This window comes from Macaca fascicularis, chromosome 11 (assembly GCF_037993035.2).
Source record: "Macaca fascicularis isolate 582-1 chromosome 11, T2T-MFA8v1.1".
Taxonomy (NCBI): domain Eukaryota; kingdom Metazoa; phylum Chordata; class Mammalia; order Primates; family Cercopithecidae; genus Macaca; species Macaca fascicularis.
Window position 1 is genome coordinate 14,528,371 of NC_088385.1, and position 16,762 is coordinate 14,545,132.

General features: G+C 44.2%; 1 protein-coding gene across 3 annotated transcripts in view; it reads left to right on the forward strand.

Moving 5' to 3' along the window:
* ETV6 (ETS variant transcription factor 6) overlaps window positions 1-16,762 on the forward strand; it is a 245,414-nt gene that overhangs the window by 102,731 nt on the left and 125,921 nt on the right. The window contains exon 2 of one of the 3 annotated variants that reach the window (XM_005570165.5): window positions 1,226-1,355. The exons of 1 other annotated variant lie outside the window; for it this stretch is intronic. In XM_005570165.5, the coding sequence (XP_005570222.2) occupies window positions 1,226-1,355 (130 nt within the window). The remainder of the gene's footprint in view (window positions 1-1,225; window positions 1,356-16,762) is intronic. One more of the 3 variants, XM_005570166.5, reaches the window with a different exon arrangement.

The following is a 16,762-nucleotide window of genomic DNA, read 5'->3' on the forward strand; positions in this document are numbered from 1 at the left end:
GCTGAGGACTCCGCCACTTCCCTTTGCACATTTGATGAGATGTAAAATGTTAAAGAAGTATCTTTCCAAAACGTAAACACTGCCTTCCCTTTACTTTAACGTACGATTTTCTTTTGCTCCTGAGTTTTATTTTCATAACGGCATTTTACTCGTCTTTCCACCGTATTTTTGGATGTTGTGTGTTCCACTTTACATTGCCCAGTTAAACCACAGACACTCCTGAAGTTGTGTGTATGTATGGACTGCAAGTCAACCTAGTTGGTATGCTGATCTAAGATACAAATTGCACTGCTGTTCTGAACCCAGTAGTCGGTTTCTTGCCATTATTTGCGGTATTTTAACTTAAAACTCACAGTAATCCTTCTCACCCCATCTAGTTTGTTTTAATTGATCTAACAAACACTGCTTGTTTGAATTCAAATGGAGAACCCACCGAAGCTGCCCCCTACCCTTTGATAGTTGATAAGGGGTCAGTCAAACAGTACTTCTTTTAAATTCAGATACTTCTTTGAATGAACTATGAAATACTTCAGAGGGAAAGGAAATACCGATTCTGAGACGGAGAATGAAGGAACAAGGAGATATTCATTACTGTTGCAGATAATTCCTTGCAATGAAGGGAACAATTAGATGTTGGATATTTTTAGTTGTGTTTGTTGTATAGTGAGATAGGTGGACAACAGAAGAATCTTCCTCGTGGATTTAAATTCTAAATCTAGAACTTATCTTTGAAGCTGTCACTTTACTCGTTCAGCTCACTCTCTGTGCAGTGAATCTAGAATCATACTTTGATTAGAAGCTGGCGATATTGCTACAGAAGAGAAAACGTGGCTTCGATAAAGTGATGGCATTAATTATGCAACTTGGGCAAGTCATTTTTAAGAAAGTTGTCTTTAAGCCATTCTCTTGGACATATTTTTTTGTTCCGTTTTGTCCCTCCTTTTTAGTCGTACAAACCACAGGGTGTACACCTATTGACCTGAGTCCAAAGTAAAGGCTGTTTTCAAAGATGGCAGAGTTTTGTTATATAGCCCCAATGCTAGGCATCTGAAAGACAGCTGTATACAGTGTCTCTACAAAGAGAGTAAGCCGGATTGCTTGGGAAGCTGGTACTGCCCATGCCCCACCTCCCTTTTGCTCCCCATCCCCAGATGGTCTCGCACCTCCATTCCAAGCTTTCATTGTCTCTCTCCCCCTCCCCTCTTCCTGCCCTTATTTTTAACAGCAGGAACGAATTTCATATACACCTCCAGAGAGCCCAGTGCCGAGTTACGCTTCCTCGACGCCACTTCATGTTCCAGTGCCTCGAGCGCTCAGGATGGAGGAAGACTCAATCCGCCTGCCTGCGCACCTGCGTGAGTGTTCGTGACCCAAGAGGGACAGACGATTGATGGCATGGGGCGGGGGTGGCAGGCAGTGGACTCCAGGCCAGAGAGTAGCAAGCTCTGAGGTGGTTTTCACAGGACTTCGCCACGCTGCTTTGGAATCTTTCACACCCCCTGCCCCCAAAGACCTCTGAAAAGTTGAGATTCCTGTTCCTTGTTTCTGAATGTGTTCATTTCTTCCCTGACTATGACACGTTAAAAAAACAAGAAACCTGGAAGCATGCAGTATATGGCAGAGCCTACTAAATCTCCTAGTAGACAAGATGATTTGTGTGTGTGCACAGTTTATCTGTATTCTCAAATTCACGCTTACTCAACTTTAATATTTTCTTTGGTCCTAAATTTTGCTCAGTTTGTGAGTCAGACTCACTCCTGCTTTGTGTTTAAGCCGTGCGCTGTTCTTTCTTTCCAGGGCCCTCCTTCCCCTCCCTGTCTGTGCTGGCTACTTTTCTTCCCTTCATTTTCTAGGCCTGCGTAGGTCCTTTCTCTTACCTCCTTTCCTTCTCCTCCACTCTCTCTCGCTTCTCTTGTGCTTGCTTTGCCTCAGCAGCTGCAGTCTGTAGTGGTTCCACCTTTCTCTCCCAAATCATCTCTACCCCTTGGCCTACCACTTCCCCATCTCAGTCCTCAGCTGCAACTTGGCAGAGGTTTGGGGCCCACACACCTGTGCTGCTGATACTGGCCTCCAAAGCCGTTGACACCTGCTGTGTCCTTTTTGTCTGCCTTTCTCATACTACCGCCCAGCTCAGGTGATAAAACAGGATTGGGGCAGCTGGAGAGATGAATCACCTGATTCCCACCCTCTTCACCGTATCCGAGAAAATGCCAGCTTCTCTGCCTTGAATGTTACCCTGTGGGCACAAGATTAGGTTATAGAGGACACTTGGGGTCACCGTGGCCCTTCCAGTGACTTCAGTGGTGGCACAGTCTTGCTCACCATCTCTCTCCAGCATGGTGATTCTCTTCCTGTTCCACCCTCCTCAGAAGGTTGCTTTCTGAATGCAGAGAACAATAGGAGACAGAGGATGCAGGTTCTTCCTTTCTCTCTGATAATTCAGGGAATTAGATGACCGTGATACTGGGGCTCCTGGGGGAACACTGCTGGCTTATGCCTTCTGCCACACAGTGCAGATGGTTGCTGGGATGTTTGCAAGGAGTTGGGGGCATGAGAATCCTTTCCCTCCTGCATCTTGCTGTGTCCATCAGTATTTAGGAAGTTGCTGCCTACTATGGTCAAGACATTCCTGCTTCATTTGGGCAGGGAAGTAAAGGACACAGCCCTACTCTACCATCTTTTCCTCTACTTTTAAGGAGGTTGGAACTGTAAAGGTGCCAGGATCATGGCTGGGAACATCAGTGTCCTTAGGAAACTGGAATGTTATGGCACCATGGGAGCAGACACAACTGGAAAAGAAACAGCAGCCAAGTGATAGGAAATTTTCCTCCAGAAGTCATCCTGTGACCGATATATTCACTTCAGAAATACTCGCCTCAGGATGGAACATCCTCATGCCACGCAGGCAGAACACTGCTGCTACCTAATTCATTCATTTATTCATCTCGCAAATAGTTATTGATTGCCTCTGCTGTGCCCGGCACTCTTCTGTGTCCTGGGGGTGCAGAAATGAACAAAGCAGAAAAAACTCCTCTGCTCTTGTGGAACTTAAATTCTAGCACAGAGAAAAAAAAAAGTTTCAAACACTCATCACAAACAGACTGAGATTTGTTTCATAACGTTTCATTTTTACATTTTGCAACATCCCCCAAGGAGGCCTTTGCTCCTGGTTCACTTCTGGATGCCTTGACATACGGAAGCTCCTTAACTACCTTCCATGAGATGTTAACCTGACAAAACAAACAAGCAAGCAAACAAACACACTGAACTGGAGGTCAGGAGATCTTAACTTTTACCTAGTTCTGCTGTTCGACTGTGGGTAATTTAACTCAGTTCTCCTAGCAGACAATACTGTGTGTGGACAGCAAAATGTTTCACAGCCTTCCTAACTTTCAAATATTATCATTCTCATCTGAGGCATCATTCTCCTTGCTTTGAATTGTTTCTTCCATAGTAACACTTGCATTTTTTCTGGAGTAGACAGTTTCCTCATAGAGCCGTGTCTGTGCTGCTTACCGGCATTTTGGTAGCGCCTTCTGTGTGCCAAGCACACGACCATAATAGCTAATATTTATCACGGGATTACCCTGTAGCAGACACTATGTGGAGTCCTTTACAGGAATTCTTTTTAATTCATTCTCACAGTACCTGTAAGGCAGGTCTTCTTTCTATCTGCATGTCACACATAAGGGCTTAGACAATTTAAGTAATTTTTCAAGGTCAATCATAGAACCAGTAAGAGAATAGAGTCAAGACTCAAACTCAGTTCTGGCTGACTCCAGAGCCCAGGATCTTATATCCACTATACCACCATAAAGTATGTGTTTAGTAAATATTTTTTGGATGGATGGATGGATGGATGAATTCAGGGTTGACACTTAGCCAGTGTTCGCTGATGTGGCCGTAGCATTGGTTTATGGCTGGAATCTATTCTAATTGCCGTCCTGTCTGTTCTGTCTGTTTGTTGAATGGTTTGCATATCATTCCTCGAAGCATGGATGGATCCCCACGTAGACAGCTATAAAATATAGAACTGTGGCACATTCCTGGAAACCTTGCCATTTCATCAGTAGTTAGACTGTGGATTCAGGTGATGGTAAAGATTTTGCCTGAATGCCTACTTTATGGTAGTCTAACTTTATATACCTCTCCTTGGTCATCTGCATGAGACCTATTGTTGACACCATTGGTTCTGACGTCTGTATTGAATCCTCTGGAAGTGGAGCTTCCCAGGCTCTTGCTGTTTGCCCTCGGCTGGGACTTTCCGAATGGGGCTGAGCTTCTGTCCTCCCGCTCCTGTTCTAGGATTCCGCTGTTTGTCATCCTGTTTGAGAGGAGCATATAGCCCCTACGATGACTGAAGCTGTGCCACACACTTGAAGATGCATCCCAGCTGAGTTTCCAAACCTAAAAGAAAATAAATATTCTAACCAGGGAATTGGGTTATTGCTGTTTTAATCTGGGATTCCAGACAATTCCCAGTGGAATGCTCATGGAAAGTACGGGGAAGAATCTCAAAGCCAAGACAACAGCGGGACATTTATGGTATTGCTAAGTCGGAGGCACTTTTAGCTGCTTGTTTTAAATGGACACTCATCAGATTGGTATGCCTCGAAGTGGGTTCTTTTCACCATTTTCCATTGATTACCAGATAAATCCTCTCCCTTAATTCTTCCTTTCTCTTCTTTCGTTCTTAAATCAGCACATATTCTTGGGAGTTGGGGTTAAGGGGAGCAGAGATCATAATATCTAAGGTTTTCATACAGAGAGTTTCTCACCATTTTATTCTGCAAAAACAGAGCTAGACCCAAACTTAAGACACAGCATGACAAATTAGCAAGTTATTGAGAAGTAGAGAGTGATGCCTTTCCTTTTATTTGCCAGTGATAACAGCAAAGTGATAAATGGAGTAAAGTGTTAAGTGCTGATTAGGGAGGACTTGAAAAGGACTGGCAAAGCAGCCTGGGCAGAGTGCAAGAGGAGAGCCCAGGGAAGAAAGGCCAGACCTGTGCCACCCTGCTCTGACTCACTGCCCAGATTACCAGGACAGTGCCCTTCAACCGTCCTACAGCAGAACTCCCCTGCTCACCGGGAGAGCAAACACAAGTATGTCTGTTGAGAGGATAGAAAGGGCATCATTTTTGCTTCTTCTTCCATAAAGGATACTGAATTGTTTTTGAAGCTTGAGGGTAGAAGAGCTGAAGTACAATTACAGTAGACAGGTGGGAAAAAAAAAAACAAGTTCCATTCTTTAAAGGAACATAAGCCTTTCATCGTAGCTTGAAAACACTTGAAAGACCAAGGACCCCCAAGGGTGCCCAGGCAAGATCACTCTTGACTCTGGCCAGAGAAGGGCTGTTACTGGGAGCAAAGGATACCTTTGTCCAGTTCTCACCAGGTGACTTGTAGTCTTGCAAGGGAGGGACGTTTTCTGATTTGTCTACCCAAAGGCCATTCTTTTTCTAAACTCATGGGGGAGTGACTGCTGAAGGGGGCAGTTAAAGCACCTCACGAGGTTCTGCCAGCCTGCTGATTGGCAGAGGCTTACCTTATGAAACACTGGGCCTCAGACAGTGATGCTCAGACCCAGCCTTACGATAATAATGTAAGTATAGTTCAGATTGATGGGGCAGAATTTAAATAATTAAATGTCTTTATTTAAAATTTCTGTTAAACGTGATCATTTCACATTTAGTTGACATTATGCCATTTGCCCGCAGACTTTGCATTTTGCAGTGTCCATTTGGCCTTCTAAAATCCCTGTCAATGATATTTAAAAATCGGAAGCTAGGACTCATTCATCATGTTTAATAGGGTTAGGGTTTATGATGTTGCGGGTTAATAAATAGCCATAATAGCCGCTCGGTGTTTTCTGGAGTCAGAACACCAGAAATAGTCCCTTGGCTCTCTTTCTTTTCCTTGTGAATCTTTCAAAATTCTTACATTACTACTCCTGCTTGTGTGTGTTTAATAATTTAATTTAATGCCTTCCTTTGGAAACGTTACCTCGCTGCTCACCCACTCGGCTGTTTTGCCTTCTCAGCAGAGTAACTGAGTTTAAGACAGCCACGTGACAGGCAAAGCTATATTAGAACCAGCATAGTGAGAAGGGATGCAGTGCCTCTTTTCTAATTGGGTAGAGCAACAATTTTATATGCTTTCACATTATGTTTGTTCCCAAAAAAAAAAAGGCAAAATTGGGAGCTGAACATGATCATCGTTATTATTTTATATTTTTATACATAACAAGATGTGCTCATACTTATTGTCTCGTTTAATTGTGCAACAGTCCTTGAAGTAGGTGCTATTCATTCTGTTTGATGAGCTGACCGTGGCTCCGACAGGTCAACTGGATTCTCCAGGTGCACACAGCATGTGAAAGGCTGAATGTGATTTCTACTTCTTGAAACCACCTTTCAGCTTTTTTTTTAGGAGAAAACATAACGTCAGAATTTCATGGACTTGAAAGTAGAGGCACCGCTGACCACTGAAGTCTGGGCGGCCACAGGTACAAGGACTGGGACAGGTGCGGTTCTAGTGATGCCACCTGATCATGAAGTTGTGCTGAATCCGCAGCAGACTGGCTTCTCCCTCTCAACAGGATGAGGGAGAGGCATCAGGATAACAGCCTGTCCCTGTGGATAGTTTATGCTGGTTTTGTTCACCAGTCCTGCTGCCTCCCGCTGTTTGTTCTCTTGTGAGCTCAGGTTAGAGTTGAATTTCTCCCTGCAACCAGAATGCCAGAGCTGGTCCTGTAGGCCCTGATGGGCCAGCTCTGAGAGTGGGTTCAATCCAGTACCCAATTCCCCAGCATTTTGCTAGGGGTGCCCTTCTAGGAGGACGGTCCCGCTGCTTTTGGAAGTCTCCAAATAAAAAACCATGGTAATAGACAGGGCTTGGGTCCAGATAGATGTGAATAGACTTGAATTTCAGGGTCGACTCTTTCTATTAGAGATGATTTAACCTATCTAAGACTCAAGTTTCTAATAACACCTACTAATGAGGGTTTCTTAGAAATACCAGATCTCATTTATGTATAGCACCTGGCACAGTGCCCGGCCTGCAGTGGCCAGGTAGCTCACCAAAGCCCCATTTCCGTTTCCAGTGACAGTGGCTAGCCTGTTGAAGACGTGGCTTCCCCATGCAGGAGCCAAGGGAAGCAGCTTGCATGTCGTTGTCTGTGTGTTTCATTAAAGAAAGGACCTAGGGTTCTGTCTGTGTGGTACTCAGACTAATTTTCCTAAGTCAGATGGAAATAAGCTTTGCTTTCAAACAATCCCCTGTGATTTCCAGGGGCTCAGTTTTGCTCTAGGGCACTCCATCCCAGGACCTTTTCCTACCCACACATCTCTCCCTCAGTCTGGAACTTTCTTCCCGGTCTTGCCCGAATCTGCGAGTCTCCTTCTTCAGCCTTCCCCACTCTTCTAATACCTATCAAGTCCTCCCCTGTCCTTTGCTATCACATCAGCGTTCCAAAAATGGCCTCTCCTCACAGCTGCCCGTGACGTGCAGTGATATCACCAGCAGAGTTGAGACAAGGACAAGGAGAAGAGATTTAATTCTCTGTCAGTGTCTTACAAAGCAGTAATGACTTCTAACAAAGCCAACCCGCCACTAGCATTTTATACTTTGTTCCCCCTTAAGCCTTCTTTTGGGTGCCTTCACTTTTTACATTCAAATGCTTGAAGGCTTTCTACTTTCCCCACGGCACATGTGGCTATACGAGGGCCCTGGTTAGCTGCTTCAAACAGCTTGAAGAGCAAAAACAGCCCGCAGCAGAACAGCCAGGATGCTTTGGAAGGGAAATTTCCTTTTTGGGTTTGCTGTCTGAAAGAATTTCCGATGCAGGCAGACGTTAATTCCTAGCTCCATGCTTCCTGATAAGGAAGCAGCTTCAATAAATGCAGCTATTTATAGATGTCTTTTTTTTTTAAGAAAAAAATATATAACCAGAGGTTTACTGACCTTTTCTTTCACTTCACATTTCATGCAGTGAGCTCTGTGTACATTTAAGGCAGTTCCTCCAGCATCAGCTCTGACAAAGTGGCCCTGGTTTCGCTGTGGGGGATGGGGAGGGGAGGATGAAGATGGCACGGACCCTCATTAGTGTCACAGGCTCTCCCTTTTCCTCGGAATTCTGAAGTAGATGTTTGGAAACTGTTGACAATGGGTTGTCCCTACCTTGTGCTCTGCATTATTTATGTGAGCCCAGAGATGCTCAGCTCTATTCTAGACTCAACACTGAAAGGTTATAGCAGACTAAGAGAGCCCTTTGAAAAATAAAAGACGATGAAAGACCGTCTTTTAAAAATAAAAGACCAGTCCGTTTTATGAGACTTGAACAACAACAGGAAATCAGAAACTTTATTTCCATTTCTTCTTTTTTTCTGTCTATTGCTTCCTCTTGGATTTTCCCAACCCTCAATACCTCTGTGGTCTTTCCCTTGTCTTGATGGGTTTCCACGGATTGAGGAGTTCTTTTCCTTGAGCTCCACTCCACGGTCACCCTTACATGTATGATAAAGTTTCAGTGTGATGTTGGCTTGAACTGTGCTTCTCTAAGTTACTTCTCACCTCCTCTTATTATCAGAAAGCATTGATTGAGCTGAGTATATACAAATTCAGTAGTTTCCATTCTCAAATAACTGATATTTTCTCCCATTTTGCTTCATGCCTGAGTTACACCGCATCAGTAATTCAGACTTCTGGTGTTTCTGGCAGGATGACCTTGATAGCTTCATCAGAGGTGAACGTTAGCAGGGACCTTTAGATGTTGCTGCTTTTGCTGTTGCTGTGGGTGGATTCTGATTCTCAGTTGCCTGTACCATGTGTGAGTGTTTTGTGGTTCGTTTTTCTGATCTCTTCTGAAGGAGAGGTAGAGCAGGACTTGAGAGAGTTAAACTGGCCCTGGCTCTGGCCACATGCTGACTGTAAATTCCCAAGTATAATTAGTCACGCTGCCCCAGAATTTACTGCCTCCATCTTGGATGGGTGGACAAAACTCCATTCTTTCAACATTGGCCTCCATGTCTGCTTCCAGCAGATCGTGGATACCAGGAGCTCTCAAATGGGGCTGTCAGATTCCAGTCGTACAAATGCGGACTGTGGGTACAGATAATGGATAAAGAGCTGTAGATGTGGGGTGGATGAGGATTGGATACCTAGAAGGGAAGGTGGACTGCACAGAGCTGTGCAGGGAATACCCTACTTTACCAGGTCAGCTGAGGCTAAATTCTCAGCTTTTGGGGTGGGGGTACTCACCGAAATGGTTCACTGAGGAGGGGGTGAAGGTTTGTAAGGGAAGATATAACAATTCTTTTTTTAAAGCACCTAGAACAAGTTTTAGGGTGTTGAATAGCACCATCTGAAAAATTATAGGGGTATCCAGCAATTTATGGAGCTCTGCTTGAGAAGTATCATTGTTAGGATTTTATTACCCATTTGTTTTCCAGAAATAGCTCATCTTTGCAAATGAGCTTTTAGTTTTTTGGTCATTGCACCCTACCTGCCAGCTCACAGGAGCCTGTGTTTCTCCTTAGGAGCCACTCTGAGGTCAACTGTGTTTAAGATCATAAAGGCACTTTAGAGAATCTCTGTGGCATTGTTGTGGGGAATAAGAAATAATGATCACTACTACTATTATATATATGTATATATATAAACGTGTATATGTGTGTGTGTGTATATATATAAAAGTATATATGTGTGTATATGTATATGCTTCATATATGTTATCCTGAATAATAACAAACACTGCACAGTAGATACTATACCTGAGGCTCTGTAGTGGTAAACCACTTGCCCAAGGTCACACAAAGGGAAAGTGGAGGAGCCCCAATTTGAATCCACATCTAATTCTAAAACCCAGACTTTTCTTTTCCACTTCACCCTATTACTCTTTAAAAGTCTGAGGAGCAAATGAAAGTTGTTTCATTCTGTCTGTTGGTTCGAAGGAGAATATCCAAGCTAGTAGGCTGATTTTTTTTTCCAATTTTTAAGCATAATACAAATTACTGACAAGAGGGCCCAGATGGATAAAATCAGAGCTATAAACCAAATTATCTTTTGAACTTGAAGGAAGATAAATTTCCGTATCCAATCCAGTATGCACACTGTTATATGCCAGATATTCTCAGGTATGTGTATAAATTCTAGAGTGTTAGAAACAAAATTAAATGAAGTAAAAAGAGGTTTCTTGGCCGGGCACGGTGGTTCACGCCTATAATCCCAGCACTTTGGGAGGCCGAGGTGGGCAGATCATGAGGTCAGATCAAGACCATCCTGGCTAACCCAGTGAAACCCCGTCTCTACTAAAAATACAAAAAATTAGCCGGGCATGGTGGCAGGCGCCTGTAGTCCCAGCTACTCAGGAGGCTGAGGCAGGAGAACGGCATGAGCCCAGGTGGCAGAGCTTGCAGCGAGCCGAGATCGCGCCACTGCACTCCAGACTGGGCAACACAGCGAGACTCCATCTCAAATAAATAAATAAATATTAGAGGTTCCTTGTCTATTATTTTCCATCTTTTTAAAAGAGACGATCTACCTCACAGATGGTTATTAAACAGTAAGAAAGGTGCTGTGATTAAATGAAGATTGTATTACTGAGTTTACACCTTAAAACACTGAACTTCCTGATAATTTGTGTTAAGCCAACGCACTTCAGAAAAATTGCCTGACATTTGGTGCCTTAGTTTGCCCACATGGCATGTGTGCCAGAACACTCTACAATGGGGTAAGAGGGCAGAGAACATGCTCTTGTGGGGGTCAGTTTCCTGAGCTCTGGTTCTACGTGGCTGATTGCTTGGGTCATCTCAGCAGTTCATTCTGTTTCCCAGGACTGTGGTTTCCACATCTGCACAGTGAAACGGCCTAGGCATATGATTCCTGAGTTCTCCCCAACTCAATCATCACATTGTTCTCTAATTCCAGAAGAGAAACACAAGGAGTATCAGTAGTGGAATATTATCTGTAAATGCCCAGATTTCATGATCATTCACTTGATTTCCAGGGCTCAACATCAAATTTTAGTGCAGATGGTGGTACTTTCATGACACAGGAAATTGTCCTCCATTTTAGCTGTGATTGTTTTGTGAGGAAGCCCTCCCACAAGGAAATAGGGAAATCCAACACCCAACTCTGTTGAGCATTTCCCTACGGTTCCTGTGATTGAAATCGGGTTAATGCTTTTGTGGGATAAGAACTGGTGCTAGCTCCTAGGCCTCGCAGGGCTTCTAAAGACTGTCCCCGCCACTCTTGCCTTATGCTGGTTCCCAGGATCTTACAGCCAGAGCGCAGACCTGCTCCCCTGTTCTCGTAGCCCCCTTTCTGGTCTGAGAACTGTCTGTGGCTTGGCCCTTTGCCCCATGCACCACGCACAGGTGTGGCTTCTGAGAACTAGCTACTTGACCCCAATTGTGCGATTAGTGGGAATCCCCTCCGCAACTCAAGGCGTGCTTGCCTTTCCTGTAACCTGTAAAAAGTTTCGGTCTGTGTTTCTCTCCCTCTGGAGATGGTATCCACCGGGGTTTAGGCTTTACAGAGCCAGCTGATCTGCGTGGAGAGGCCACAGTATCCTCCCTTAGCCGGCTCCGTAGCACATGCACAATTAATACTGCATTAATTAATTATGGGAGAAAAAAAAGCACAGTTGGCAAGGGAATGAAGGCTTTCAGCTTCTAAAGTGAAGGCTTTGATGCTGAGCTTGAAAGTACATTTCCATCCGCCTCAGCCAGCAGAGAGAATCTGTGACACTTATACCATCCCCTGGGCATGAAAACTCACACCCAAGGAAACTATTTCTAAATAGAGGCCCTCAACTGGTTGCTGGAATCATCTACTCATTGCCATGGGCTGTGAAAAGGGGGTGTAAGATTAGGGAGAAAAGACTTGCCCAAAGCAGCAGTGATTCGTGACCAAAGCTGATGAGGGGTTTTATTTTTTCTCCTTAAGTAGCTCTTAAGTCATCAACATCAGGAACTCTTTGTAGAGAAACAAATATGAGTAAGTGATTTGGTGCCAGCCCCCTTGAGGACATCAAATGCGTCTTTCTCCTTCCTCCTCCTCCTCGCATGCCTTGCTTCAGGAAGGAACCCTAAGGTGGTGCTGGTTTTCCAAACCTGTTGTTTGGATGGGTTGGAAGGTTCACCTCTCTTAGGCATTGTTTCCCACGAGATGTGAGCAAAGTAGGGGAGAAAACGCTTTCCTTTTTCATGCCGATTCCTTCACGCCATTGTTCTTGAACTCCTCAGCTCCCACACTGACTCCTTTCACTTCTCCTATGAGATGGTAGTGAAGCCACCTCACCAAGTCCCCTCTCTGAACAGACACAGTTCTCGTTCCCCTATTTACAACTCGGTCAAGCATTTTTCGTGGGGCTCTTGCTGACCTTAAAATTTGGCCATGATTCAAATATTCGCCCAGATCTCGGGGGTTTTATTAAAGGTCTTTTAGGAACACAAAAGTAGAAATTCCCTGAGAGAGGTTTTCTTCACTTGAGACTCATGGGTTATAAACGAAACTACTCGAATGCCCAGACCAAGTGCCGAGAGGAGCGTCAGGGACCCACAAAAACCTAAAAAGATAGAAAATTTGTTTTTGATCAAATAGATTTTGGACCTTGTGAAAGAAAATAAGCTTTTCTTTTGATTCTTAGAGAAAAATTTTACTTCAGATGAATCCAAGTGTGTGTGCACGCACGTGCTTTCATTGGGATCGTCTCACAGCTATTATTCCAGATAGCTTCACAAAGCTTCTGTGATTTTTCCTACTACTGTGATGATTCCTACCCCCCCCCCCCACCAAGTGATCAGGGGAAAGAACTTGAAATACAACTGGGTATTGTAGCATTGGCACTGTGCAGACGCTGTGTAGCTCTCTCATGTCTGGTACTTCTTTGTTTGCTAAAGGAGTATTGAGATTCAGAAAGTGGCTGCCTTCTAAACCTTTATTGTTCAGATAGCATTACTTTGGACCCAGGACAGAGGGCTTATAGTTGACTGGAACCGGGTGAATGTTATACTTAAGCAGGGAATGTGGTCACCCAGTTGCAATGATTTAGAGTGCTTTGAACATAAATATCTCCCACGATGAATGACCAGGGTGCCTGAAATTCCATTGTTGAGACATTCCTTTTGGATCAGGCATTATTTCCACATAGCTCCACTTTTAAAAGTAAATCATATGGTAGCAGATAGTTATGGAGAGAGATAATTAATACCTCAAGTCCCTAATATCTTAATGAAAATTAGCTTATCAGATCTCTTGAATCTTTTGAAGTGGAAGGACCATGGCCAGCACGGAGGGGGTAGGGTTGGAAATAAACACTATAATTTTGCTTAGGGCTGGCCTTCTCTGTGGATAAGACAGACGGAAGACTAGATGGAAAATCCAGGCCTCCTGATTTAGACAAAACATTGTGAGACTGAAGCTCTGAGGCCAGGATGAGCAGTCTGCTACTTACTGTGCATGGCCGTTGATCTCAAGACATTGCCAGCATCAGTCTTGGCCAAACAAGGTCAGGTTCTCCTCTAGTACACTGGCGACTTGAGAATGTGCAAGTCAGCTGCATTTCTTTGACAGGAGGAGTGAATTTGGGAGTATAAATCTGAATCCTTAAGCCTTTCACCCATTCTCACTAAATGTCTTTACTTGGGGGATGATCGTGTTTGATCATAATGCCAAGATCTTGCAGATGTATAAAGGGCATGGTAATCCAAGTCTTGAGTTGAAGTAAGTGGTCAGGAAAATCGTGACCCTTGGGGAAGGAGCTACCAGAGCTGGGTGGCTTATGTGTATGTGACAAGGAGGAGGTGTGCAGAATTTGGGGGGAAGATCCTTTGTAGTTCTTCATGTGGAATAATAACTTCCATTTATTGAGTGCTTATGGTAGGCGCTTTTCACATGTATTATATCATTTAACCCTCTAGACAGTCCTGTGAACTGGGTTTTATTATCCTCATCTTACTGACGAAAAGTCAAAGAGGAAAAGAAACTTGGCCGGAGTCACAGAGGTGGTAGGTGGGAGACAGGTCCATCCAGTCTACACATTGCCTTCCAATAGAAGCCAAAGCCCTATTGCCTAATCTCTTTGCTTTAAGAACATGAAAAATAGTGTTGAGTTCCCCTCTGAGATCCGACTGTGGTTAAAGCTTCACAAATTTTAGAAAAACAGAATAACTCACTAAAATAAAAATTTAAAGCTACCCCACAGAAAACATCTACCACAAACCCAAACTTCAGGGTTTGTATATCCAGATTTTAGCGAGCTATATGACTCTCCCTAGTCCCTTGCTGTGTCTCCTGGTAAATACTATCCCTTTCAGAGCCCCGGCACATACATAGTGTAATAAGATCAGAACCCACCCCCTACCATTCCAGTGCAATCTAATTGCAGAGTGAAAATCCAGGGCCGTCTTAGATCCTCATCTATCTACGTCTCTCTTGGTCCCCACCGCTTGATATGCAGTCTCAAGTTCAGTGCCATTCCCTCTTTTTTGCGCATTAGGTCTCTGTATTGTTTCCTTATCACAACTTTTTTTTTTTTTTTAATGAAGTGATTTTAAATGGAAAATTTAAAACTTAACTGTGAATCTGGCAGTTTCCTGCTAATGCCTCTTTGCTAAGAAGCTTCGTCAAATACCGTATCTTATTCACTTCAGCACAGCTGCTGTGGGCTCTCACCACTTGGCCATTCACAATATGTCTGAGAGATTAATTTTTATAAGGCTGTGGTTTGAGATATCTCCCCCTTCCTTGTTTTACTTAAAATCCTCACTGGGAAAGTGTGCATGGGATTAAAAAAAAAAAACAAAAAACCACCCCCCTTGATAAAAGGTACTTCGGTAACATACATGCTTTAGGAACTGTAATTTGTTATTTTATGTTCTTGTGCCCTCTTCATTTGAAATGCTGCAGCCTTTCTGCCTTAAGTCTCAAGTTTGTGTATGAGACGGAGGGGGAAACGAGAGTAGCTGCCTTGTGCTGAGACTGTCCTGGGACAGTCCTGTGGTGTGTGTGAGCATCTGGGTGATGCAGGTATGCTTGTTTCTTCATGAAAGCCGCAGGTACTGGTTGCCTCTCGCAGAGTTAAAACTCTTGGCGGCTCACAGGAGGTGATGAAGGGCAAGGGCACGGGAGAATGAAGAAGAGGGAGGAGGAGGTGGGCCAGGGTCCGTTTCGGTGGGGTCCCCACTGGCTGGGTGAAGGCTGAACTGCGTATCCACACATCCCAGCAGAAAGCCAGGGCTGTTTTCAGGACTCAGCTGCCAAAGTTTCTTGAAGCAGCTCTGCTCAAAGGCATATGCTGGGCTCACTTCTGAGGGAAATTTCCTTTTTGGGGAAGTTGAAGCAAAGGAATTTCCTGTGTGGGCAGACAGAGCTTCCTGACTTGAAGGCTTCTTGGAAGGGAAACAGTTTCATAATGAAATGACAAATTAAAGACATACCAGCCGGGTTCACTTCAAAACAGCTATTGAGAGTGCAGGCAAAGCCCTATTATACTCCCTCACAGAACAAAAATAAATCCCATCCTGACAGGTTTCTGTATGCCGGATTATATCCGTCCCCCCACACCTTTCTTCACAGCCTTCTTCATGCTCCCTTCCTCCCACCCCCGCCATTAGCTGCCACCAGCTCCATCTTGAACAGCTCTGGAGAGCAGCCGGCAGCCAGGCCGGGAGCCTGTTTCTTGCTCCCTTGCTTTGTGGCTTCGCCCATCCCTGACCTGCATGGAGGCCTTGTAGGTTATGTGACAGCCCCATGCTGCCAAGACACAGAAATGACCTCTTTCCTTCCCCTTTTGACATAAAGCAATGATTGAACACGTCTTCAGCAGTGGGGTGGGGGCGGGCAGTCGGGGGAGAATGCAGCCATTTCCTCAGGCCGGCCTTTAAAATCTTGAAGGCAGTAAATGTAAGTGCTCTTCCGGTCTTGGGAGCTGGGTCTGAATTCTTGGCTTTGTTGAAGGAAATAGGGCCCTGTGCTGGGCGGACGAGGTGCTTGTACCTGAACATGTCATTTTTTCAGTTCCATCAGGCTGCATGTTGTGCTTTGTTTTGTTTCTGAAATTGACATGATGATGCCTTAGGAACTAAATTTCTTTCCTTAATGGAACAAGCTAGAAAAAAGAAGGATGGCCGTATCATTTGGGGCATGAGAACAGTCATTATTAATTACGCTTAAGTTAATGAAATAAAAAAGGCACAGGCTTTGGAATCAGCTCTCTAAATTCAAGGGCCAGCTCTAGCAATATACAACCAGCAATGTAACCTTGAAGAAGTCACTGAACCTCCCAGCCTCAGTTTCCTTATCTCTAAAATGGGTACAGTAATACCTTTTTCACATTGTTGTGAGGAAATTAGATTGTGATTTCAGAGGTACTTTGTGAATTCCTCAAAAGCCTTCATACTTCTTATTAAACCACTATTAGGATCTTTGGGCACTGAAATACAGTATTAGGCTAAGACAGCAGAATTGTAGAATTTGTAGATATATTTGGCAAATATTTAGCGGAAGTTCTCTATGTGTGCCGCATGACTGGGCTCTGTGGGGGAAAATAAGCAAGTGAAAAGTTTCAGGTGGCCACATGGTATAGCAGAAAGAATATTGGACTTGGGGCCAGGAGGCCAGGGTTCAATCCTGTCCGTCACTCAGTTGCCTGTGACTTGGTGTAAACTGTTTAACCTTGATGAGCCTCAGTTGCTCATCTGTAAAACTGGGAGAAATCAAACTCTATGACTTGAATAAACTGTCCAACTCTAGCATT